We start from the raw sequence: 27,867 nt of genomic DNA, 5'->3' as shown, positions 1-27,867 counted from the left end.
AGTTTATCTGGGCTTAAATCTCTATTCCAGTAACTGGCCTGTGGCCCAGGGAAAAGTTTACATCTGTTCACATCTGCCTTGCCCTTACTGTTCTCATCCGTAGATTCTGATGGTAACCTCCAACCTCATGAGGTTCCTGAGTGTATTGTAGTACATGCGCGCGCGCGCATGCGCGCGCGCGCACACACACACACACACACGCATGCACATTCTGTTCTCCTCCCTCCATCCTTCTCTTCTTTGGGTTGACAGTTTTTCTTTCTTATTAATGTCCTTCTCTATCTTAGTTATTTTATTATTTTGTGTGTATAAGGGTTTTGCCTGCATGTATGTCTGCGCAACACATGCATGCCTGATGCCTTTGGACTTTGGAAGAGGGCATCAGATCACCTGGGACTGGAGTTACAGATGGTCGTGAGCTGCCATGTGGGTGCTGTGAATCAAACCCAATTCCTCTGCAAGAGCAACAAGGTTCTCAACTGCTGAGCCATCTCTTCAGCCCCAATGTCCTTTTCTACATAAAATTTTATATAAATATAAGAGGCAAAATATTTGCAGATCACAGATCTGCCAATGTGACTATATAAGGAATACTTTTAACCCAGGAATAACAACTTCATCTAAAACTAGGTAAAGGATATTTGTTTTCAGTACTGGGAACCCAGGGCCACATGAATGTCAGGAAAGGACTCTATTTGGACGGACACTCTATGAAGGTGATGGGCTGCTGCTCAATAAACACATGAAAATGTGTTCAGCATCCCTAATGAGTGTGGACTTACAAATCAAAGCCACGGTGAAATACTCTATACCCACTGAGATGACCAATGATAAAAGAAGACAAAGTGGGTGTGAGAAGGTGGAGAAAAGTTGGAACCCTTGTAGTTTGTGGGGGAGTGTGAAATGGTGTGGTCACTGTGGAAAACAGTTTGGTGGGCCACCAAAAAACTACACGGAGAATGACCATGTACACCAGCAATTTTATGTCCAGGTACATAACCAAAAGAAGAGAAAAGAGGTGTTTAATCAAAGACTTGTGTCTGGATGTATATATAACAGCACTAGTCACAACAGCTCAAAGGTGCAAACAGCCCAAACGTCTACTAACAGATGAATCAGTAAACAAAAGTACAGCCATACGGTGAAGTACTATGCAGTCATGAAAAGGAGTAAAATACTGATTCGTGTCCTAACACGGCACCATTAAAACTACATGGGTAAAGGAAACCAGCCAGGTACAGAAGACCACGTTATACCATCCCATTTATACAAAATATCTCGAACAGGTAAGTTCATGGAGACAGAACGCAGAGGAACAGTTAGTAGGGTCAGGAGAGCAAGGGCAAAGGGGCTGACTCAGCAAGCTAAAGTTATTCTGGAACTCGGTAGTGTTAATCTTCTGTTCCTGCCCCTTGGCGCCACCCTGCATGTGAAAGGAAAAACTCACCCCCTTCTCTCTCCTTTTCCGCTTCACTCCTACAAGGTATGCACTCCTCGATCCCCACCCCTCTCTCTGTCTCCCTCTTTCTGTCTCTCTACCTCTTTCTCTATTATAATAAACTGCCCACGTGGATGCATCGTCTGGATTGTGTATCACTGGCCACCGCCACTGCCGCTATGCCTGGCATGGCATGCATCTGCCCAGCCAGCAGCTGCATCTGCCCAGCATGTTTCCCTGCGCACGCAGGATACCCTCAGGGCCCCCTGCAAAATAATAAACCATAACAGGTAGTGTTGATGACTGTATTAGATTGTGAATGTCCTAAAATGTCACTGAGTTGTGCACTTTTAAATTGTTAGAGTAACAGGTTATATGCTCTAAGTATCTCAAAACCACTGGCCAGTTCCACACAGCACACCATGAAAGGAGAGATCTGAGGTGGGAGCATGCACAGGGGAGCTGGAGTCTGCAGCAGAGAACCAGGGTGGGCAAGGCAGGAGCACTTCCCAGACCAAGACCCATCCCTCCCCAAAGGCGCCTGACTTTTATGGTTTTATTTGTAAAATATGAATTCCAAGAATGTGCTGAACTGTGGTGACTCCTGTCTCCAATCAGTGAACATGCATATGCTGTTCAGATGATTTCCTACTTTAGATGACCCAAACTAATTCCTATTCATCAGTGTAGACATGAGAGTTGACAGCACCCAGAGGATGGCATTCAAACAACAGACAGAACCAATTAAGAGGCGATTTCTTCCCATTACTTCTAAGGACAAAGCTTATGAGCTCATGGGAGACTTGGTCTAATTCCATTTGCATGGCCAAGCCACACCATCTGCATTTCCAGTTATCTGGATAATTGGCCATTGCACAGAGGAAGTCAGGGTGCATATTTCTTCTCCCCCGTTTTCTCCCCACCCTGTCTTGAGCTGACAGAGAGTTCAGTGTGACTTGGTCATCAATTGTACAAGGCTGCCCCTGGCCTTGTGAGGTCACAGACATGGCCTTGTCCTGCAGCTGAGCCTGTGCCCTGGGGCGGCACCGTGCTCTTCACTGCCGGCCCAAAGACCTCAATCTCTAGAAGGCAGGAGTGGTTCTGGCCTCTTTATTGCTGGGCCCAACCTCCAGCCACCCGTGGGGCTCTCAAGTGAATGGACAGCTCCTTCCCTGATCCAACAACAAAATAAACAGACGGCACCAAAGCAACCCAGATCCCAAACGCAGCACACCTAGGAAGCTTTGTGGCATTCACAGGAATGGTTGACTCTCTGGGGACAATCAAGAGAGGAATGCTTTCTGAAGCACATTAGTGCCACGGCTTCTGTCTCAAATACAAACATTGGTACCTGGGATACAGAACTCAGAATATGTAATGGCATATTAACGTATGCTTATTCCTGTGCGCCCCTTTCTATCCTTCAGTCTCCATCTCATCCCAGCACATAACTGCTCTGAGTGCCAACATGCATTCTTCTGTTTATCTAGGGTCTTGAGTACTGCAATGTTTGGGGAGCACACGCTTTTGATGTATGCTGTTTTCATCTATGGTGTTGGATGGAGAATCTGTCTTTCCTACTCTACCCTTAAGAGACTTATGGGGCACAAGCATGAGAAAGACAGTATTTGTTTTAAATGTGAATGCTTCCTTGACGTCTTTGAGGGCAAAAAGACCTTATTATATAAGGAACCACAAAGAACATGAAAATATAGAACACAGATCATAGAACATGGGAAAACCAAGCTGGTGTAGACCTAGAAGCTCCATTCCTACCGGCTTTCACATTGCTGGGAGGTGTTATGCACACTATCAGAAGAGAAAAGTAATCACTGATGTTATTCTGCCATGAATTCCGTGAGCTCCAATAATGTCTGACCTGGCAAGACATGCTCAGTGGTGAAATAAGGACATGAATAGTGTGGGAGTAACCAACTATTTTAGTAGATTTAAGGTCCGCTCTACAAGATGGAGCCTGCATTTGGTAACATTATTGGGCCAAGAACCTATGGCTAGATAGGTCTTAGGCCCTAGGCAAGAACCTACTACAATTATTCTGCTAGATGGACGTAGTATAAACCAACCTCTAGTGACCTATCAGACTCATAGCCTTCAGCCTTCATCAGAGTCGCTTCTGTTTGTAGCAGACGATGCTCAACACAGAGACCCACAGCTGACCAAGGCGCAGAGAATAAGAGACTACAGAATGTTCAGCACTAAGTGAGACATGCATATGGCACCCCCACCTCCAAAGGCTCCGTGATCACTGTGGATGAGGAGACAGAGTGTAAGAGCCAGATGCAGTGGACGACGCCAAGGGAACCCGGTCTTCTGAACAGAGCCATGCATATGAACACACAGTGGTTGCCAGAGCATGCACAAGAGCCATGTAAGCTCAAGCCAGACAAAATTCCAGCATGGAGAGGAGAGTTGGGTACATCGTTCTACCCCTAGTTGAAGAGCTATGAGCAACTGTCAGCTGCTGGAAAACGAAGGGTCAGTTTTCTCTAAAAATGTAGCCCAGTAGTCAACTATGCTCCCGGGGAAGACCATACATTCCCGATCATTTGGGCAGTGCACATTGGCCTTGATGGAAGAGTGGGGGAAAAAAAAGGACACAAGTTGGGTGGGAAGAGTGGGGTGAGGGAGGGTGAATATAATCAAGTCATGGGGAAAATTCACAAATTATAAATATATATATATATATATATATATAAAAGAAGTAGTAGCATGGACTACATGGTGGCCATTGCTGCTTGACAAAGTTCCAGCATGTTGACTTTGCAGATCCCAATTCTCCAGAACTTTTACTTTCATTTTTAATGATTCTCACTATGTGTTATGGGAGTTTCCTTATGCCTTTTCCTTTGGAAAATTTTGTGTGGGTTCTGAGGGATGAAAATGTATACAAAATGGCAGCCTCTTTAAACAAAATAATTCTTTGGAACAAAATCCCCGCCACCTTGGAACCATATGGCGTGATAACTCTGCCCACTCCCACACAAGTTAACACCAAGCTGCTAAGAAAATGTAGAAAAGTTACATAGGCTTGATAAATAAGGAATATTTAATAATCAAGATTTATAAGCTCCTAAGGTCTACTCAGCTTCTCAGTAATATTTGTCTAGCTTCATCTTTGCTCACTTTAAGCTTTAGCTATTTGGATAAACTTATCTACATATTAAAAAAAAAACTGCAATATTCTATAATGAAGTGTTTGGTCCCCTGAGGAAGTCCTTTCCCCAAGACTAGGCATTTTGACAAAAGTCCCCATTCCCTCAAGGGCTTGAAGAAAGTTCCCGCATGCTAAAAAGGGATACATTCTTATCTCTGGCAAGAGGAATTTGTGGCCCTCCATTAACACATGACTGGTGCCTATTAACTTGTCAAGGTCAATGCTAGCCTCCTCAATCCCTGATCTCTGCTACACCCCAGCTCACATGCCCCCTTTCTCCCATTCAATCCTTTGCAATTATAGAGTATAAAAGATGTAGCCTTTTTTTCAATAAACAGGCAGGATTCATTCACAAAGTTAGTCTCCTCTGTCCCCTCGTCAACTACACAGCTCCTCTTTGGGACCTGAACCAGGCTGGAACTGGACTCAGGCAAAATAGGGTATAAATGTCAATGCTGCTGAACACACCCAGGATTAGTTTAATAAGAAAAACCAATAAATCCAGCAGTGGTCTGTCATGTCTGTCCCTTTTTACATTGTTTTATACTTAAAAAAAAGAGGGGCGGGGGTGTTGGGGAGTTAGCTCAGTGGTAGAGCACTTGGCAAGCGCAAGGCCCTGGGTTCGGTCCTCAGCTCTGGAAAAAAAAAGACAAAATAACAACAACAACAACAACAAATGGATTAGCAGTGTTTCCTTGCTAATTTTCAACCACTGGAAACACATGCTCAAGTAAATCACTTCATTCCTTCAAGGAATCTAATTATGACATGCAAAACTAAAAAAAAACCAAGGCCAACTTTGCAGCCTATTATAATATTTAGTTCTCTCCTAAACGATGAAGACTCCATTGTGCTCCGGTTTGATGGAAATGCAATGCATTTCAATATTCGCCTACTTCTGAAGGAGCGGCCTGCTGAGATTCAGCCCCACGTGAGTCTGCATGGTTCGGGTCACGCTGCCGGAACCGTGAACCGTTAGCCCCGACTTACTTTATCATGAGGCTTCTGCCATCGACAGCCTCGCCGTCCTTGATGTCATACTTGCTTGTCAGGGAAAGGGAAATCTCCGTCTTGGAGAGCTGATTGAGAGTGTTTTCCTTGTTAGGGTCATTGGGGTCGACTGCTCCTTCCCCTGTAAGGAAGCAACACAAGAGGAAACAAAAATGTTATTTTCCCAGTTCGCTCCTGTGGGGATGGACAGACGGCCTCACACTGTAAGATAAGGCTTTTGAGAACACAGGACAGGCTCAGGAATTAAATGGTTGATTTATAGACCCCATAAAGCCTGCATATTCTAGGACATCTGGAGTGGATTTTAAAGCATTGGATCAAAATGTTAATGTGGGGCATAAATATTCACAAAAGAACAAATTAAAGGAAAAAAAAAGAACTGTGAATAAAAGAAATCTTTCGATTTCAGTAAGGGCTTTGCCATATTTGGAGAGGCTCATTTTCCACGTTTCCTTTCTTTGTGTAAGTCCTTTTCCTCGTCTCTAGGGCTTACCTTCAGCAAGGACAAATGGTTTTGTAACCCAAGATGCAAGACATCATAGCATTTTGGGGAGGGTGGGTTCTGGGGGTTGAACCTTGCACATGCTAAGCAGGATGTTTTCCATGGAGCAACACCCTGGCCCTGAGTTAGAGCGTTCTTATTGTGTAAGGAGAGACAAAGGAGACCGCTGATTTTTCCTTTGCCACGGGGTATTAACTGCAGACAGTTTCTTGGCTATAGTTGGTGCCCTTGTCTACCCCGCCCCATCCCTTGGTGCTGGGACCCATCTGGCTTGACCCTGTGCAGGCCTTGTGTGCGCTGCCATAGTCTGTGAGTTCATGTGCATCAGTCCTGGTGTGTTTGGGGGAACCCTGCTTCCTTGGAACCAGCCACCTCCTCTTAACAATCTTTTGGCTGCTTCTTCGGCACAGCTTTCCAAGCCTTGAGGGGAGGGGCGTGCTGAAGACATCCCACCTAGGACTGGGCCCTCCAGAGTCTCCACCTCTCTGCATGATGTCCAGCTGTGGGGCTCTGTGTCAGTTCCCATCTACTGCAAGGAAATCATTTTCTCCAGTGGAGTCTCACTGGGTATGTTAACCACACTTTAGGGTCCAGGAAGAGTTGGGCAACACAAGATGAACTCAATAGTGTGGTTTTGGACTTATTGTCTCATATTGCTTTTTTTTTTTTTTTTTTTTTTGTCTGATTGCTTCTTTATTTCTGGTGTGTTGGGGGGGTTGTGTGTTTCTTTTTCTTTCTTTTTTTAAAAAAAGACAAAGTTGGGTGGGTAAGGAGGAGAGGAGGATATAGAATCAAAGCAGAAGAGGAAAATATGATCAAAATCTACTGCATAGAAAAGCTTTTTTTCAGAGAGAAAGAGAGAGAAAGAGAGAGAAAATGGTAGTTATTATCCTTTAAATGAACAAGCGAGGACTAGAATGAGCTCTCACCGAGAAAGGACTCCACTGTGGGTACCTCCCCCAGCGACTCCAGCAGCTCATTCAGCAGGTCACTTTTTTCGGTCACAATGGCATCCTGATGTTCCAGCAGGAGCTATACACAGAGAGCAACAAAGTGCAGAGGCAGAAGTCAGTCCCCACGGACAACTAGACTCACAGAGTTCCAGCTCTTGTTAGGTCCAAGGGCACGCAAAAAATGGGATACTGACCACCAAAGTCTATGAAACCAGAAGCAGACTTTATTCCAAAAATCACCGAGGGGAAAGACTGAGACCACAGTCAGAGTCTGAGATTCTGAGAACTGTGGCAAAGGGGGCGGGTTTCAAGCCCCTTTTTCTAGTAAGAAGCAAGCATTAGGCATGGGATGCGTGCTAGGAGTCTCGTAGAAACAACTATTACAAGTTAACTTTGGTCCGTGGCAGTCGTCGGCTGTAGGGGCAAGGGAGTTATCGTTAAAAGCTAACCCCTGGCTGCTGACAGTGGAGCAGCCTGGAAAGCAGAAAGCCATTGTTAGAAGCTAACCTATAGTTGTTGACAGAGCTGAAGACTGTCAGCTCTCATTTCTTTAGGTTTACAATTTACAATTTCATACTTCTATATTCCTGGACTCTTCATCCTAGTTTCTCAATATTTTTCACCCAATATTGCTCAGTATTTTTTCCCAAAAAAGATTTTAGGCATCATAGCTGGGCAGGACTGTTGGTGACCTCCCTCGATTGGAGGAGCCAGAGGTGAGGGAGTTTGCCCTGAGATTGTGTCTCCTCATGATGTCAGAAGCTACAGCCATGACGTCTCACCAACATGGCTGTCTAAACATGAGCTGAACAAGGACAACACCAAGGAACACGCCAAAGTGGATGGGGAAAAGCCCATGAGGCCTCAACCCTACACAACAACAACAAACTATAAGCAGCTAAGGAGAGCTGAGAGCAGGAGAAATAGTCTTCCCCAGGGAAGAGCGCATCATTGGTTATCCAATATCCAAGGCCAGCCCTGAAATCATATATCCAAGTAACATTATACAGACCACGTAGGTTATATTTAGGAATATATATATATACATAAATTCAGTAACAGAGAAAAAAAGAGACCATGAATTTGAAAGAGGGCAAGGAGGGGTATTTGGGGGGGGGGTTGGAAGGAAGAAAGGGAGAAATGTTGTAATTATAAGCTTAAAATATATGTAAAATGATTTTATTTTATTTTACTTTTTTTTACTTTTTTTTTTTTTTTTTCAAGACAGGGTTTCTCTGTGTAGCTTTAGAGCCTGTCCTGGAACTCGCTCTGTAGACCAGGCTGGCCTCGAAAACACAGAGATCCACCTGGCCCTACCTCCCAAGTGCTGGGATTAAAGGCGTGCACCACCACTGCCGGGCAAATAATTTTATTTTTAATTGTGTGTATTTGTGTGGGCTTGTACACATGAGTACAGTGTTTGCAGAAGCCAGACGAGAGTACATGATATCTAGTAGCTAGAACTATAGGCAGTTGTGAACTGTTGGATGTGGGGGAGCAGTACATGCTCTTAGGCCTCAGAGCCATCTCTCTAGCTCTGCCTATATAGTAAACATAATTCTGACAGTTATAAGATAGTAAACATAATTCTGACAGTTATTAAAGTTGTAGACACAGGCACAGCTTTAACTTTTGTCTCACAGGGAAATGCCAATGGCTCATTAAAAAATTGTAGCAAGGGCTGGAGATGTATGCTCACAAAGGAAGCCCTGGGGTTGATCCTAAGCACTGGGTGTGGTAGCTGAGACCCATAATCCCAGCTCTGGGGATGAGGAGGCAGGGGGATTAGAAAGGATCAGAAGTTCAAGATCATCGGAAGGTTTGAGGCCAGCCTAGGTAACACAAGACCATATGAGAAAGAAAGAAAACCACTATCGTGGGAAAGGGGTACACGAAATTCTTTTCAGCACAATCTTGTTTTTTAATGCCTCACTGCTGAGTTTCCCACAACCATTACGGCAAATGAGGAAAAAATGATAAAGTGTGGCATTAGTTTCTCACCAACCTCTGGCAGCAGCTGGAAAGGTATGTACCTATCTACCTTCAGAGACAAATCATGCAGTACCAGATTATAGTGCTTCCCCCCCTCCCCCAGTCATCACTCACTTTTTTTTTTTTTTTTTGGAGACAGGGTCTCTCACAGACCCAGAACTCACCATGTGGCTAAGCTGGCAGACAGAGCGCCCAGGGGTCTCCCTGTCTTCCCCTTTCCAGCAATGGGACCGCAAGATGGCACTATCATGTCTAGCTAGCTTTTTAAAAAACCATCTGTTTATTATGGGGATGAGTGCTTTTCCTAAGTGTATGTATGTGCATCACTTGCATGCCTGGTACCCGAGGGATTCAGAAGAGGGCGCTGGGGCATTTCCAGAGTGCTGGAAGCCACCACATGGGTGCTAGGAACCAGACTCCTGGCCTCTGCAAGAGCAACGTGTGTGCTTAACCTCGGAGCCATTTCTTCAGCAATCCATTCCCGGCTTTAAAACCCAAACTGAAACAGGGGTTCTGAGGATCGAACTCAGGCCCCACTGAACTCTCTCTCAGCAACCCTCCAGGCCCCCCTTACTTTAGTTGGTCAGAAAACATCAAGAATCTCTCAAGGCAAAGGCAGCAGAAACGCTAGGGATACTATGAAGCCTCAAACAGGAAATGCTCTTGCTCTTGAGGCCTCAGTAGGAGGGTGGGAGGTGAAGGCAGGAAGGACAATAAATACATCCGTTTCTGTTTGCATTTCTAAGTTGAAACAGTGTTTCTAGGCTACTGGCACCCCTGGGGACAGGAGACAGCCACTTAACCTTGAGCTTGTGAAATGGTGAATCATAACCAAAAGCTAGTCTTTTTTTTATTTTTATTTTTACAATTGAGATATAAATCATCTCACGTCAAACCCACTCATTTTAAATACAACCATGCCTCTTTAGCCTGTTCAGCCATGAGCACAGTTAGGAATTTTCTTTCATTCCATGAATCTATAAGATTAATGGAGGGTTGTTCATTTATTTTTCAGACAGTTGTCTCTCTAGGTAGCCTTGGCTGGCCTGGAACTCATTATGCAGACCAGGCTGGCCTTGAACTCACAATGAGTGATCCACCAACCTCTGTCTCTGAGTGCTGGGATTAAAGTTGTGTGCCACTGCACTCAGCCTGAACGGTTGTTTAATGCTGAATTTTCTGAACAGCTTCCAGACAATTGTTAATTGTGTAGGCGTCTTCTTCTTCCTCCTCATCCTTTTCTTTTCTAAAAATAGTATTTGTAGTGCTGGCTAGCCTGGTACTTGCTACGTAGTCCTTCTCAAACTCTCGGCAATTGTCTTCCCTCAGCTTCCCTAGTATCGGGGTTATGGGCATATATTACCATTCCAGGACCTGAGTGGATTTTCAGTGGAGTAGCAGCTTTAGATGCAGAGGAGGCAAGGGAAAGAACGCATCCGACCTGTGTTCATTGTACTTATTTTCTTAAAGAGAGGGTCTCATGTGGTGCAGGCTGGCCTTGAACTCAGTATGCAATCTCGGAAACTTCTGATCCCCCTGCCTCCGCTTCCCCGAGCACTGAGGTTACATAGCACTGCCACATTCCATTTACACAGTGTTGGCGCTCTGAGTGTTCTAGGAAAGTGTTACCATCGGAGCTGGGTCCCTAGCTCCAGCATATTTATTTTCTTCCAAGTTTCTGTTTATGACAAGGCATGCTAGTTTCTCATGATAGACATATTTAGTTTTAAAGCAAAAGAATACGAATTGCCCTTTTAAAAGTTAGTGGATTCAAAGAAAGATACGGACAGAGACATAAAGACAGAAGGGTAGAATCTTGAAGTGTGCTTTTTTTTTTTTTTGCGGGGGAGTTAGAGAAGAAGATCCACTGGGTGGTGAATTTATGTTCTCATTCTCTTCGGAGACAGGGCCAGCTGATTTGGCTGCTATCTCTGAGGAGGAGGAGGATTTATTATACATAGCCAGTATCTACCCTTTATCCTGTTAATTAGAGAATGCAAATCATCTTCTGAAAGAGTCTGTCTTAAGAGCTGATGCCGAAGTCCTGTTTTTCAGAGAGCCAGGACCAAGCAAACAGCCATGGGTTTGGCAGGCCAGGCAGCTGATGGGTTGTGTCTGTCTCAGACGCCTCTGCACTCAGACAGCAGACAGGACGGACTCCGCCGTGACGCATTGTCCCATTACATCTGCTCCCAATCCAGCACAAAGGAACTTCAAGCCAGTCACCAGCCCTGTTCCCAGGACTTTGTTCTGTTTTTAATTCTTTTTTTTTTTTTTTTTGGTTTTCCGAGACAAGCTTTCTCTATATGACAGTCCTGGCTGTTCTGGAACTCGCTCTGCAAACCAGGCTGGCCTCGAACTCACAGAGATCTGCCTGCCTCTCTCCTGAGCAGCTGGGATTAAAGGTGTGCACCACCACCACCCAGCCTTTTCCTTTAGAACCCAGCAATCTAAATGAGGACAGTAACATTTTCTCTCTGCCACCCGTGAGAAAGAACCTCACTCTCAAAAAGAATGTCTCACTACTTCTGTGTTTGGATACTCCTTCCTGGAAGCATGTGACCAAGATGATCACATTATTTGAGATGGATAAAGTACCATCAGAGAGCCAAGTGGGTCAGTACTGAAATGTGCATGTTTTCTTGTCCACTAGAAAGTTACTTTTGGAAGCGATTCATTGCTGGACAGTTTTGCTCTTGATCTAGGGGATCTACAGAAAGGAGGCTGACCAACTCACTTAATTGGTACGTATCAAAAGCTTGTGGCAAATGTCTGTTTTCTGTTCTAACCTCGAAAGACAAAAGTCAAAACCGGGCCCTTCTTTCCTCCAAACCCCCATTCAAGCTGTGGAAGAAATGCTTAACGATGAAGGCTGGACTTTCAAGCAGCTGGTTTGCCCCAAGTTCTGGTGGGTTGAGATATTGGGGCATGGCTTTTGAATGATGGGTATTTGAGATGCATCCCCCAGTGATGAGTACAATCCAAAATTGGATTTATTCTTCACTGAAATATCTAGATCTCTAGAACTTTGGTGTGGATCTGAATCCCTTGGGATTATTAGGATGCAGATTTGGACCTGGGTGGTCTGGGATACCTTGCTAAACCATCCCTAGGACCCTGTTTTGACTAGCAAAGTTTAAAATTGTTTGAGAAAAAGTTATCTAATTCAATTTTAGAATTCCAAAAACCTAATTCCAAGCCAAGCATGGTGGCTCATGTCTGTAATCCTTCTACTTGTGAGCTACATAGTAACTTCTAGGTCTAAATCCATAATATTCCAGGTGAAGTAGGTGAGGCTGTGGTACAGTGTGGCAGTGCATGCCTGTGTGCATGCAGGAGGCTAAGGCAGGAGGATCTTGAATTTGAATCCAGTTAGAGCTACCTAGTGATACCCTTGCCTTGAAAAAAAACAAAACAACAAAAATTCCACAAAACAAAACTTAATTCCAATTGCATTTAAAGGCAAAATAAGTTCTAATTATTGATATAACCTCCAGTGTGTGGCTTCTCTTTATAGCAAAAGACGGTCAAGTTGCCCCAGGCTTCCTAATTCCTTCCTGGTGTCACGGTGGAGTGCTGACAGCTGATTGTGATGTTTGCGTGAGAACTAGACACAGGCACCATGACACAGCACAGACTGAAATTCTGAGAAACCTGGTTTTAGAACAATGACAGCCCATCCTGCAGGAGGAGGGTCCTTATCTGCCTGCATAGCCTGGTTTCCACCTCTCTCTCCCCCAGCACCCCCGCTCTGAGCAGCACATCACTTCCTGACCTTTTGGCTAAGATTAAGTGATGGATATCCAGGCACCAGAAGACGGAGAACAGTCTCTGTTTCCCAGAAAATGGCTGCAAAAGCTGAACGCACTCCTGCAAGGGGCAGAAGCAGGTGGGTCTAGGCATCACAGCTGTGGGAGGTGAGCAAAACCCCGGGGCTTACGTGGGCCAGGGTTTAAACTGTGTCTGCACCATCTTGCATTGCAAAGGTTAACTGTCTTGCTTGGGAAGGGTTTTACTAATGTCCAAGAGTCAGGGAGCAAATAAGGGAGGGGCTGATTGGGTTTAAAAATAGACACACGAGCACAAGCTATGGCAAGTCTGGCTGGGACCAGGCATTTTCCAGTGAATGGATGTCTGATCACGACCTGGGGCCAAGACCCCCCTCTTGACCCCACTTACTAAATGCGTATTGATGATTTCTTCAATTGAAATATAAATGACTGGTTTGCTGACGGTCACCAAGTCTGTGTATTTGTCCATATTAAACTTCTCTTCTGGCTCATGGACATCACATGCTTCTTGGAAATATTTCCTAAAAATAGGGGAAAAGAGGTGTTAAGATAGAGCTGAATTTGTAAGTGGAATAGCGTCACTAAAATAAGTTTTGAAATGATGGCTGGAGCACGCCCCTCCATCCCAACCTTGGGGCACTTGCTATAGCTTCTTCCAGGGTGACTCTTCATGGTGGTGCTCATCCGTGCTTCTGGATGCTGAACCTCAAACTGGTCCTCAAATAGGATGAGAGATAAATGTGGGCCTTGGGGCCATGGCCCAGTAAGATCAAATCATGGGCAGGATTTCATAACAATGTTATAACTTTAACAATGACCTCTGAAATGTCACTGACAATGGTAAGATGAAGCATTCCTTGGTGTTGGGGAGACGGCCTAATGGGTGACGCATGAACACCGGAGTTTGCATCTCAAGCACCCACACAAAAAAGCTAAGTGTGATAGCATGTGCCTGAGACTGTACTGTTGGGGAGGAAGGCAGAGACAGGCAGATCCTGGGAGCTCACTGGCCAGCCAGCCTACCCAAACAGATGAGCTCCTGGTTCAGTCAGCGGCCACATCTCAAAATTGAAGTAGAAGGTGACAGAGAAGACGTCCAATGTCAACCTCTTTTTTCCACAGGCATGCACACATGCATGTACATGACCTACCCCAATACATGCACACACTTAACACACATCACATGCTACTCTTTGTGGTGTGTGTGTGCTGAAGACTGATCCCAGGACTTTGCACATGCTAAGTACATGTGTAGCAGGAATCTTAAAAAGTTCTTATTAATACGATCAAACCTGAGGCCAAGTATTGGGGTGAACATTGGAAGATCAGAGAGACAGAACAAGCCACAGCTAACCTCACCAACTTCTCAGCTGGTCTTGTTTCTTCAGACTGGAAGCTTCTGTGTCCTCATCCCAATGGCTCTCAGCTGAACTGTTGCTTGAAAGCCTGAAGCTTAACCAGCTAAAAGCTTAACCAGCCAAATGCTTCTAGTTTCTGGTCCTCATGCCTTATATACCTTTCTGTTTTCTACCACCACTCCCTGGGATTAAAGGCTCGATTTCTGAGTCACTATGCTTGGCTGTATCCTTGAACAGATGGATTTCTGTCTCTGGAATGCTAGGATTAAAGGCATGTGCTACCACTGCCTATCCTAAGTATCTAGTGGCTTTTCTGTTCTCTGACCCCAGATAAGTTTATTAGGGTACACAATATTTTGGGGAACACAATACCACCACATACATGCTTTCCCAACTGAATTATATCCCCAGTCCAGTCCTAAGTCAAATCATTCCTCACCTGAGAATTAAGTTTTACAGAGAACGTAATTGCAAAAACAATTCAGTCAACTGGTTGCCTTAAATGACGCAAGCTCCTGGGTCTACAAGACCCTAACCTCCCTCTGAAGGTTCTGATGCCAGTTTGACAAAAATGGCAGCTAAGCCTCCTCTTTCATACCAGATCTAAGCAGTGGGGCCTGGCCAACAGAGAGACTCTTTCAGCGAAAACACAAATGCCAAAGAATGCCCTAGACTGAGGCCTAAGAAGTCTCTTATTTTAAACTAGAGCTGATGAAGCCAGAGAGATGAAAAAGGAAAAAACAAAAACAAAAACAAGTGTCTGTGATTATAGTTTAGAAGAAGCCCTTGGTAGGTTTTAACCAAGAGACCTTTTCCCGAATAATACGTGTGTGTGTGTGTGTGTGTGTGTGTGTGTGTAATATTTATATGTATGTGTGTGTAATTATGTGTGTGTGTAATATTTATATGTATGTGTGTGTAATTATGTGTGTATATATATATATATATAAATAAAGTGTGTGTAATATATATGTGTTTTATTCTATATAGTTTCAAGGGTTTTTTTTTTAATGCCTGAAATCATCTATGATACGTTTTCTAGGGCACGTGAGGCCTCTGCACTAGAGCTGACTTCTCCCTTCCCAGCCCTGGGTCAGGTGAGGCAGCCATGTTTTGGGGTGTCATGCTCCCCAGTGACAGACAGTAGGTCTTCCTGTGAGGTCTTGTGTATTATTGTTCGTGGGGTGCTGAGGAATGACAAGAATAAATACCAGAATAAATATGAGTGAAGAGGAAAAAGATGCACTCATGAGGCTATGCTTGGAAAACAGGAGGCTGGCGGAGATAACTTAAGAAGAAAGGATCTAGGTGTGCTAATGCTCTCGGGAGGCAGAGGCAGGCAGATCTCTGTGAGTTGGAGGCCAGGCTGGTCTACAGAGTGAGTTCCAGGACAGCCAAGGCTACGTAGGATGACCCTGTCTCAAACAAACAAATTAAGGAAAAGGAAGGTCTAAGAACATTTGAGAGTTGGTAAGGGACATGTTATTGCTTCTTGTTAGTGAGAAGTAAAATTGGCAGCTGAAGAAATCGAAACTTCCCAGAGCGAGAGGATTTGGGGTAACTTTCTCACAAATGGTACAGATGTCACAGAGAGACGTGACTCAGCAGGCAAAGCTGTGAACCTGGAGGAAATGAGGACCGGGAAGTCCCTTTCCAAGTGAGAACAACAGAGGTCACACTGACGTCACATAAACTCTATAGTCTACCGCAGACAGGAGAGCAAGCCCAAGCCAAGGTGAGGTGTCTGCTCAGAGCTCTCAGATGCATGTGTGACGCCAGCTTTTCACTCCTTCTCTGTCCTTGTCGAGTGACCGGTGACAGAATCAGGAGAAAGAAATGGAGGCAAGAGAATTAACTCTTGGGCACACAACTAAGAAGGCTTAAGGACGGTGCAGGGCATGTTCATGCAGGATCATCTATCAAAACGAAAGCTGGGGCTTCCCCAACCTTCCCAAAAGGAAACGCATCGTTTCCTACCATTGTTGCAGATAAGGCCAATTCTTCCCTAATGGAAAACAAGTTGGAAAAAGAAATAAAGTTATCTTCTTGGGGTCAACAAAACTCTTCAGTTGAGTGTTTTATTCTAAATACTATGAGTGTGTCCCACATGAGGGAGAGTGTTTCATCAGAGTCCCGGGAGGACTCAGGGTAGTGGGATGGAGGGGGTGGGGTGGGAGCAGCTGGCCTGAGCCATCTTGCCTGCTCCTTTCCTTCATCCTCCCGGAGGCACCTGCTGGAAGGCACAGGCCACACGGGGTTCCTGTCCCCCTCCAAGGCCCTGGGTCAAGGTACAGACCATGTCATCTTTCTCCATCTTCCCACGTGTTCCTTTAAAAGGAAGGGCCCTCTCACCTGAATTCCTGATAGGTTTCTGATAAATAATTGTTCATGGATGACAGATGCTCGTTCTCGCCCTCAAACAGCTTGTTGGAGGCTGCATGTTGAAGAACCTTTGCCACAGAGCCCAGGTTTCTCCTCTGGTCGGAGTTGATCTGTCCTCCGGCAGTCATGTCGATGATGTCAAAGCCATCTGGAGCCACGATGGCTGGGTTCATGTATCGGTAGTAGAGGAGATTTCCAACAATCTGCACGATGAGAGGAGAAAGGACATTTCCAAGAGACAAATGAGCTCTGGTGGCTTTTTATCTTTAAGTATACATTCATTTCTTTTTCACATTTACATTTTGCAAGAGAGTGGGTCATTGTCAGACATGAATCATCTTTTTTAGCATTAGAAATTTTAAGAATCACATTCATTCTCTCTCTCTCTCTCTCTCTCTCTCTCTCTCTCTCTCTCTCTCTCTCGTATATGCACACGTCACAGTGAACATGTAGAAGCAGAGGGACAACCTGTAGGATTTGATTTTCTTCTTCTACCACGTGGGTCCTAGGGATCAAACTTAGGTTGGCAGTCTTGGTGTCAAACTTCTTTACCCACTGAACCATCTCCCCAGCCCCTGACATGACTCCTTTACAAAGCATTAGATGTAGGAGGTGAACATAACCACACACTAACACTATATGTCATACACGGTGAAAAATAGGCTTATGACCCCCCAAATGCTCTAATACCGAGAACTGCAAGGATGTGTGAAGTTTCTAAATCAGCCTCAACAGACAATAACCTCAGCAGTCATTCAGTGCAGAAGATCTGTATCTAAAGGACCCCACACAAGCGTCTGTTGGTAATTCTAGCTCACAACCCCCAGAGAAGCTGCGGTGAGGTCGCCCTCGAGAATCTACCTTCAGCAGCTCTTCTTCCGTGGCATCGGGGAATTTCTCACGGATGGAGTTCTTCAGTACTTTGGCTATATACCTCAATCCATAACTACACGTGGAACAGATGACAAAAGAAAATAATGGGAAAAGGCTAAGTGAGCTAGCAGAATAGCAAGTCTCCCCGTCAACCAACGCTCCGCAGTTTTCCTAAAACGTCAACATAAAGTGAGATGCAATGGAATCACGGGGCTGACGCTGGCACCTGAGCGCTGCTTGTGGCCATTGGAGGGTGGGTATGAATCCAAATCATTTCCGTAGGCCACCTTGTATTTCTAGTTTTGGTTGGTTTGTTTTGATAGAGTCTTGTTATATAGTCCGGTCTGGTCTCATATTCACAATCATCGTTCCTGACTCTAGATCATCATTTTAAACAGCAAACGCAACACAAGTGGTTTACTCTTTACTCCAGGGCCTTAGGTAATATTCTGAGAACTTCAGCAAAGACCGCTAAAGTCGCTACGAATTGACTTACGGCAGCAGATCCAGGGAAGAAATGATCGAACCCAGGACTTTGTCGGTGACCTTCCTCAGGTTTTCAATAGAGGCCTCTAGTTTATTCCTCACCTCCGGGTATGTCAGGGCTTGCTCTGTGGTCACGTCATAAGGCAACTTGCTGGAAATACAACAAGGGTTCAAATGAACAGGTGCTGAGGTCCCCATGTGAGCACCAGTGTCCTGCCAGCTGGCTCTGTAGTCGGGCTCTGTGGGATGAGCTGGAGGTTGCCCATGACTCCAGCTAAGCAAGACACACACACAGTGCACCTCCCACTACTGCTGAATCAAGAGGAACTCCAAGCCTCCCTCTTAGCATTAATGGAAAAAGAAATGTGGACCAGGTTATGTAGACTCAACTAATCCATCCTTCCTTCCTTCCTTCCTTCCTTCCTTCCTTCCTTCCTTCCTTCCTTCCTTCCTTCCTTCCTTCCTTCCTTCCTTCCTTCCTCCCTCCCTCCTCCCTCCCTCCCTCCCTCCCTCCCTATTATTTTTGTTGCTGATTGAACCCACAGCCTTGTACATGCTAGGCAAAGGCTTTCTAGTGAGCTATGACCTCAACCCCTATTTCCCTTTTCAAAGTTTATGAGATGGTCTCACAGTCTAGGCTGGCCTTAAACTTCCTATGTAGGTGAGTTATCTCAGTTACTTTTCTGTTGCTGTGACAAAACACCATGACCAAGACAACTCATAAAAGGAAATGTTTAATTTGAAGCTAACAGTTCCAGAGGGTCAGAGTCTATAATAATCATGGCAGGGAACATGGCAGGTGGGCAGGCAGGCAGGTATGGCGCTGGAGTAGTATCTGAGAGCTTACATCCAGCTTCACAAATAGAAGCAGAAATAGCTAACTGGAAATGTCATGGGCTTTTGAAACCTCAAATTCCGTCCCCAAGTGACACATCTCTTTCAACGAGGCCACACCTCCTAATCCCTCCTAAAACAGTTCTACCAACTGGGGACCAAGTATTCAAATATATGAGCCCACTGGGACCTTTCTCCTTCAAACCACCACAGTGAGGCTAGCTTTGAACTCCTGATCTTCATGTCTCTATCTCCCAAGTGTTAGAATTATAGGTGTGTTCTGCCATGCCTGCTTCTTTTCATTTTTTATGCAATAAAAATCTAATGCATTAGCTGTGTGGTGGTGGCACAAGCCTTTAGTCCTAGCACTTGGGAGGCAGAGGCAGGTGGATCTCTGTAAACCCAAGTTTTCTGTCCTAAATGCCTGTTTCAAAATATCACATAATAGATCTCTGTGAGTTCCAGGACAGCCTGGTGTACAGAGTTAGTTCCAGGGCAGCCAAGGCTATAAAGAGAAACTCTGTCTCAAAAAACAAACAAATCTAATGGGTTCATTATAGTAAAATAAAATAAAATAAAACTGCACATAAGCAAATAATATTGATGAAGAGATAATCAATTTCATATCTTAGTAAATAACTTTCCAAGTCCTTCTATGTATAATATATAGGCCTCACATACTCATGGGTACAAAGAAATTTGTGTACATCCACATCCCATAGAAATCCCAGGTGTGTGCATATACATGACCAATCTTTTAAAAAAGAAAATGGGTGATTGTACTGAAATATAAAAGAAAGACACACCATGAACATATTTCCAGTGTTAATAAACACAACTCTATGCTTCCACTCCAAACAGGCGCCTACTCCATTATGTGGTATAGAAGCATTTAGTCAGTAAATCCCACAGTAAATATTTTGAATTTCTTGACTTTTCACTATGACAGACAGTACTATGACAACCGCCCACGTAGTTCTCCGACATCTTAATTACTTCACGGGGCATCCTTTTTGCAGGAAAACAAAAGCTTGGGCTGTTTAGATCACAAACTACTCCCGGAAGAAGCCAAGCCCACCCGGACCATTGCTGCTTACAGCTCCTCATTGGGAAAATGACAAAGGATTTCTGGTCTAGATTTAGAAACACCAAGAATAAACAAGGAAAGAGATTGCAGAACTGAGGTGGGGATCGATTGCTTCTGAAATGTGGAAATACCACTGAGCATTAAGAAGACTAAGAGTCTGGGGGCTGGGAGCTCACTCAGCTAGTGAGGTGATTACCGCACGGGCACAGGGCACGAACACTGTGCCAGAACCCACAACAAGAAAGCCAGGAATGATGGCGAACATTTGTAATCCCAGCTCCGGAGAGATGGAGACAGGAGGATTCTGGAGCTCATTGGCCAGCCAGCCTAGCTGAATCGTGAATTCTAGGCCAGTGAGATACACTGTCTCAAAAAAAAAAAAAAAAAAAAAAAAAAAAAAGAGAGAGAAAAGATAGACATGTACAAAGGCGCGTGCACACACAAACACACACACACACACACCCCACCACCACCACCACCACCACCACCGCCACCGCCGCCGCTGCCGCCGCTGCTAACAACAACAACAACAAAATCAACCAAAGAAACCAAACTTTAAGAATTAATAATTACAAAGCATGACAAAGCTGGCATCCCCCTGCCTCTGTTACCTGGCCTCTCCAGTCTGTGTTTCCAGTTGGTTCACCCAAGCCTTGTACACCTCCACGGGGTTGGTGTTGATGATCAGGGCCTTGTCCTCAATGATCTCTTTTACCACTGGAGCCAGGAGCTGGCGCAGGGTGTTCTGTCCCCGGGCCCCTCTGTTGAAGCTGACGACCATCTTGATGACTGTAGGGTTGCCCGTCACTATGTCCTGGACCTGGTCCACCTTTGACCTAAGCAAAGCCCAAGCCAAGACAAAATGAAGCTGCAGCCTCAGGCTCATCCTACAGGGAAGTGTGGGCTGCAAATGGACCACAGCTAAGATGATCAGGGACAGCTAAGATGATCAGGGACAGCTACGATGACCCAGGACCAGCTAAGACGACTGGGTGGCACTGACCCTCAGTTTACCACATTTGGAAGACTCTTTCTTGGTTGAATGAACTCTCTGGACATCTTCAGATCCCTCGCAAATTCACTGCCATGTGGCTTCTAGCTGCATCCTGTGGCTGGGCTACCTGGCTCTCAAGCTCTCCTCTTGATTACTCTCCATTTCTACATTCTATCCCCGTCCTTATTAGACCTGGGCATTCCTTTTTATTTTCTCAGCAGGTATTTCTTTCAATGCTACATTCTCTTTGTGTTTGGGACCAGCAGCATGGACTAGCAGGGTGGATGGGGTAAAGTCAGTGATCCAGCCAGTTACTGGTGTATCAAAGCTGGGCCACCCCATGCTGTCCCCTCATTCAGTGACGCACATAGCTTGAGCGACTGCTTTCTTTGGGACTCATCCATGGGTCTGAATTTCTAAGTCACACCTCATTCCTAGGGGCCACTCTGGAATTTATTATTTTCTTTACATATTTTCATCCACATGTTCTCTATTGTTCAAACTCTGGTGTGTTAAACACACAAAATATCTTTTCCCTATCACTCTCCTCATGTCTCTGACTTGGATAGCTTTGTTTCATTCAGCTTATGTACTTTGCTCAGATTAATTTTCTCAAAACAACAACAACATGTTAAAAGACCTTCCACTGCTCCCCAGAGGGTAAAGAGAGAGGCCAGAAACATGGCTCAGCAGTTAAAAGTGCTTAGTACTCCTCCAGAGGACTATAGTTTGGGTCCCAGGACCCATGCCTGGCATCTCACAACTGTCTGTAATTCCAGTTCGGGGAATCTAATACCCTCTGCTGGCTTCTGTGAGCAGATAGACAGACAGACACAGACACACACACCACAAACACACACATACTCCACACCCCCACATACACACCTCCCACACAAAATATCCCCCCCCACGCACGCACGCACGCACAAGCACATGTGCACACGCGCACCTTCTCTCTGTGTTTCCTGTGACAGGGCCCCAGCCCATCTTTGCAGCCTCACCTCCTGGCAGTCACCAGGCCATTTCTTGGCCAGAGCAATCGACTTTCTTGTACCTGTGCCCATGCTGTTTCTACCCCTTTCTAGCTCTTGTAGTGATGCCTCAAAATGTGGGCCAGGCAGCTGCTCTTTCAGAAAAACTGAATTCAGTTGATCTCAGTGGGACTTCCCTCCACATCCCTCTGATCCGGCATGTGTCCATGAAAATTACTTCGTTGCTACTTCATAACTAATTTTGCTACTCTTATGAATCATAATGTAAACATCTGATAGGCAACCCCTAAAGAGGTCACGACCCACAGGTTGAGAAGCACTGATTTACTCTCACTAAGCATGCAGGAGTGAACCCAGCAGGCGGCTGTGCTTGCCCTCCTGGAGCTGATATCTACACCCCTCTCCCAACACATGCATACACCTAGTTTATAAACGGGGGAAGTGAGGCCCAGAGTGGAGGCAGTCCTTGCTCAAGCCCCGCAAATAAGGGGTTCTGGGACCCACCCGAGAGCCTGCTACAGCCCCACCTAGGCCACCTGAATCAGCCTCCCGGGGCCTCTATAGACGTTTATGAGCACACGGAGTCTACATCGCCGTGGAATAGGCATCATGGGTTCCAATGCAGAGGTGCAAACGCATCCTCAGTCGCTGTCTTAAGAGCCTCTGAGGGCACAGCTGTCCACGCTTATGTGCCGCCGAGGCCCCTGGGAGCTGGCAGAGCTTATGGCTCCAGGAGGTTGCAAAAGCAATTAAGGTCCACTCTCGCTTGGGACACTTCTCGTGCATTTTGGGGAATTAATTTATTTAGCTACCTATATGATTTTTATATTAGCCACGTCAAAAGCCACATCAGCAGAATTTGCTAAAATTCTAAAGAGAAAGGAAGACTTCAGCAGAGATCATAATCTCTGCCTCACTCAGAAGGCGCTGGTACTCAGTTTCCGAGAACCTTCTGGTTTTCAGCTGTTGCACATATACACAATGAAAGCTGACTCAGCTGGATCTCCAGTAGGAGAAATCTGCAGCTAATAGCTCCGACAAACCAGAAGTCCAACTATCAAACAACATTCCGCTTCAATCCCACAAAACTCAGCATACTTCAACAAGAATTCTGCTGTAAATTCCACTTAAAGTGATCTCCAAGTCAGCCTGAACTCACCCAACACTAACAAGCATCTGCGTGTTTTCCCACGGATTTTATACATACTTGATTTCTTCCTCCAGAGCGGTTTTGAAAAGCTTGAGCAGCAGGTACTCTTCCCTCTGATTAGAGGCGTAATTGTACAGTGTGAAAATAACAGTGTCCATGAATTTAGTTGACTTGTTCTGTGGCATCTGGAAAATCAGCTTAGCCAGGTATAAAGGGTTGGTCTACAAGGCAAGAGGGAAGAAATCAGCTCTATGAGCTAGAGGCTGTTGATATATATGAAAGCAGAATGTGGTATCGGATTCCCCTCTCTTCCATGACTCAACATGTCATGAGAAACACAGACATACTCCCATAGACATGTTCCTAGCACAGAGCCTATAGAGAGATCAGCTAATAATCAAATTACAGTGGAGAAAGCTCCACTTGAGAGTTAGAAGATGTAAATGCTACTCATCACATGTTTGTCTACTACAGTTATCTGTTATTCAGTTTGTACTTTTAACCGCGGAAGTGACATACTAATGTTTATTATAGAGACAGAGAAGAGGAGGTGGGCCCATAGAATCCGGAATAGAAGAGAAAGAAATAGACTAAGGCTCAGCTACACAGGCTGGCCTAGAAAGATCGATGGGTAAATAGAAGGAAATGCATAGCATTGTCGGAGTCCAGAAGGAGAAAGAAGAGGTCCCACTTACCCATGGAGATAGTGAGCCAGCCCGCCATGACAGTCTGTCAGGAGGGAGAAGGTGTAGACTGGGGGTTCAGGAGGTGGGTGGTCAGGTTAGCCAACAAGGGAAACCCCAGAAAGAACACGAGTCAAAACAATGACCACAAAAAAAGAGTTCAAGAAGTTGACAGGAATTAAAAGACAACGGAGCTCCATTGAAGACGGACTCACTGACGTAAGCGCCAGCCTTGGGTCTGTCTTTCTCTGGTAGCTGTGCTGACTGGGCAGAAATGAAAAGAGAAAACAGCCTGTATGGAGGGAGGAACTCACACAGAAAGAAGGATACCCTTAATTCTTCTCACTGCTCACGAGAAAAGACAATGTTCAATTAATATGCTTGACAACTAGTGTTTTCCCAAGATGCTCTAGTAGCGTGGCCTGAAGGTTTCCAAGACAAACCAGATTCCGGTATGTATTGCTACTTAGACTCAGTTTTGAGGTCAGAGTGATGGGTTGAAGTTTTATGCAATAGATGTCTGGGGCACTACTTTCTTTTTAATTATTTAAAAAAATTTAAAATATTTATGTGTGTGTCTGTTTGTCTGTATGTGCACTATATGTGCAGGTGCTGGAGGCCCAGAGAGGGTGTCAGATACCCTGGAACTGGAGTTACAGGCACCACCTTAAGTGGATGCTGAGAACCCAGCCTGGGTCATCTGCAAGTACTCTTAACCAGCGAGCCTCTCTCTAGCCCAGTATGATGCTTTCTCGATAGACTAACAGAGTGTTTTCTACTGATAACTAAATGCAGCGACTGAGAGAAAGGATCTGTATTTCACACATGGCTTGTGCTGGACAGACAAACCTAAGCCAAAGCTTTCTCAGCTGTTCTGCTGTGGTCAAGAGTCCTTATTAACAGTGTGAGCAAAGGAAAGGCACCCAGGTTGGTTTTTCTCCTACAGTTTCTTCACTGACCTTGGACGCCTGTCTCAAAAACAGAAGTAAAGACCAACACCATACAGGTGTGGACGTGATACAGCTCAACAGTCCCCTCTGCTGCCCTCAGTGTGGGTGTTTTGGAGGCTGCAGGCTGGAGCAATCATTCTATACATGTTCCTGGTCCTTTTCACCGCTCCGAACTCATGTTAGAACATGGTAAACAATGCAATTCTTGGCCAGCAACTGTGTTCTTACCTTTCTGTCTCACAACAGAAATTCTATCAAATCGTCAAGAACCTACAGAAACTTGTAATTTCACGGATACAAAAAAAAAAAAAAAATTGGCAAGTGTTTAAGATTAAACACCCAACCACGGGTTGATGACTACTCTAAATTAGACAGACAAGAAAACCGTCTCTGCTTAAGGCAGCTGGGGGTGGTTGTAGGTGTGGGTAGGTGCTGTTTTGCTTCAGGAAAGGTTGCCAGATCAGCAGTGTATTTATTCCACAGGCAAAAACAAAGCATTGACATTTTTCCTCCTATGCTGCCCCATAGTGGTCATCAGAGGCACCTACCTCCATTTGAAGACATTGTCCTATCTGTTATTCCTAGAGAACTAACGCTATGGGTATTAGCATCTTGCTCTTAGTGGGGCTAATGCATATTTACGGCTTGGGTAGTGAGCTCTCTCTTTGTATCCAGTCTCAAGGAGGCCCTCTAGCAAAGATTCAGCAGGCATCTCCAGGCCTGGAGTCACACAGTGACCAACCACTGACCCAGCTCTTTGGGGATGGTTTTCCCACTGCTGTGCTCACACAATGAACAACTACTGACCCACCTCTCTGGCCCTGTCCCCCAAAGGAGGAGGTCTGGCCCTGGTACAGATATGCTTTTCTACTGGCTAGTTTTGTCACGGTTGACATGAAATCTAATAATGGCTGATGCCATCACTATTATATTTCTGTTGCTTCTGCACGTCACTGAGGCATGGTGCAGACGTGAAGAAGGGACTAGGCCTGAGGGCTAACCGCCTGCATTCTGCCCACCATTTACTGGCTGGGGCTGAGCTTTCTCATCTGCCATATGGGAAGAATGACAGCACTTAGCCTGACCCATAGGGGCTAGAACAGGAATTCAGCGAGTTAATCTGTGTAAAGCACCCGACGGGATGGCTGGTCCTTAGTACAGTACTTTCTAAGCTATTATTATAGACCGGTTTTGCTAAAGCTGCTATTATACTGTTCACATACAGCACATAACTACGCTGTTGGCTGAGGCACGGGGAAAGATCCGCAAACATGAGACAGTGTTTATCCAAAACCCACCACGGAGGGCGAAGCACGCTCACCTGGAGAAGGTAGAACAGTTGCTGGTAGGTCTCCAGTGTTTTCCTCCTCTCCTTACTTAAGCTTTTAATCCCCTGGTTGTCTGTGTTATTCAGTATTTCCATTTCTCCGCCTTTTTTCTTATTTAGCTTTTTTCTGTGTGAGATTACATCCTGTGAAGAATTTTATGACGTTATTTTTACTTTGGTACCCTTTACCACCTCCCTTCATACGCGTGCACACATGCATTCTCACACACACACACACACACACACACACACACACACACACACACACACACGCACGCGCGCACGCACGCTGCTGCAAGGGTGAATTTTCTGTTTCCCTCATCTGGAAACAAAGGAAGAGAGGGCACTAAATTGAAGAACAGCACCTGGTGGGTGAGCTCAGGCTTTGTTGTATGCATTGTTCTGGTCTGAATGAAAATGGCCCTCATAGGCCCATAGGGAGTGTCACTATTAGGAGGTGTGGCTTTGTGGGAGTGGGTGTGGCCTTCTTGGAGGAAGTGTGACACCGGGGTGGGTTTTGAGAGTTCAGAAGCTCAAGCCGGGCCCAGTGTGGCACACTTCCTGCTGCCTGCTGCTCCAGATGTAGAACTCTCAGCTCCCTCTCCAGCACCCTGTCTGCCCGCATCCCACCATCTTCCTGCCATGATGACAATGGACTGAACCTCTGAACTGTAAGCCAGCCCCAATTAAATGTTTTCCTTTATAACAGCTGCCATGGTCATGGTGTCTCTTTGCTGAAATAGAAACCCTAACTAGGACAGGCATTCTCCAAAGTTGTACTCATATGCTCTCAAGATTTAATGCATGCACCAGGAAAATTCAATGGAGAAAGAATACTCTTTATAAAAAAGGATGAAGGAACAGCTAGATCTCTTCACCTACAGGGGAGGAGTCAGACCCCTACCTCACAAAGGAACTCAAAACAGAGAAATACATATAAAAGTGGAAACTATCAACCTCTAGAAAGGAAAACTGGCCAACAATTTTGACTTTGGATTGGACAACAGCTTCTTCTATATAACACACAACACAAGTTACAAAAGGAACAACAAAATTGGCTGTCATCAAAATTAAAAAGTTTCAAGACTTACAGGAGAAGATAAAATGCCTGCAAAATAGATAAGCTCTTACTACTAAAAACTAGAAAGGCTCAGAATTCATACATCCCCAATCCCCCTATACAAAGGACTTGAATTGGCATTTCCCCTAAGAGATACTCACATGGTTAATAAGCATAAGAGATATTCAACATTTATTTATTTATTTATTTATTTATTTATTTATTTATTGGTTAGGAAACACAATTAAAATTAAGTTCTATCACTTTGTTTTCTTTTCCTGGATTTTCTTCGGTAAGTTTTCTTTAATAATAAAAGAAGTCATACTGTTTTAGGTATTGTTTTTTCTCTTTTATAGGGTAAACCATTTTCCTGCCCTCAAATAGTCTTCAGGGACACTTTTTAGTGGCTGCATAATATACACATCAAGCCAAATTCACAGCTGAAATGGTTAATTTTGTCAACTTAATCAGATTTGGAATAGCCAGGGGCCACACCTCTGGGCAGGTCTGTGAGGCTGTCCGCGGGGAGGTTTAGACAAGGAAGGAAGCCCCACCCTCAGTGTGGAGGTACCGTCCCATAGGCTGAGGGCTTGGAAGGAATAAAAAAGGAGAGCGTGGGTCGGCACCAGCGCTCATCTCTCTCTGCTTCCTGACTGCGGAGGCAGTGAGCAGCCTCACACTGCCACAGCTCAAGCAGCCGTCACTCACTGTCCCTCTTTCCCAGCCATGATGGACTGTGCCCTCAAACGGTGAGCTAAGAGGAACCCTTCCTTAGATTGCTTTGGTTAGACTATTTGGCGAAAGCAAACAAGAAAAGTGTCTCAGTCAT

General features: G+C 45.1%; 1 protein-coding gene across 6 annotated transcripts in view; it reads right to left on the bottom strand.

Annotated features, from left to right (window-relative positions):
- Iqgap2 (IQ motif containing GTPase activating protein 2) overlaps positions 1-27,867 on the bottom strand; it is a 279,551-nt gene that overhangs the window by 16,499 nt on the left and 235,185 nt on the right. For all 6 annotated transcript variants that reach the window (XM_028871671.2, XM_028871670.2, XM_037209490.1 and 3 more), the window contains 9 exons: positions 25,973-26,122; positions 23,076-23,239; positions 20,494-20,718; positions 17,972-18,112; positions 17,464-17,548; positions 16,573-16,805; positions 13,251-13,383; positions 7,056-7,158; positions 5,604-5,745 (listed from right to left, as the gene is read on the bottom strand). In XM_028871671.2, coding sequence (XP_028727504.1) covers positions 5,604-5,745; positions 7,056-7,158; positions 13,251-13,383; positions 16,573-16,805; positions 17,464-17,548; positions 17,972-18,112; positions 20,494-20,718; positions 23,076-23,239; positions 25,973-26,122 — 1,376 coding nt within the window. The remainder of the gene's footprint in view (positions 1-5,603; positions 5,746-7,055; positions 7,159-13,250; positions 13,384-16,572; positions 16,806-17,463; positions 17,549-17,971; positions 18,113-20,493; positions 20,719-23,075; positions 23,240-25,972; positions 26,123-27,867) is intronic.

This window comes from Peromyscus leucopus, chromosome 11, assembly GCF_004664715.2.
Source record: "Peromyscus leucopus breed LL Stock chromosome 11, UCI_PerLeu_2.1, whole genome shotgun sequence".
NCBI lineage: Eukaryota > Metazoa > Chordata > Mammalia > Rodentia > Cricetidae > Peromyscus > Peromyscus leucopus.
The sequence above is the reverse complement of the archived record's forward strand: the minus strand, read 5'-3'. Positions and strand labels throughout refer to the sequence as shown.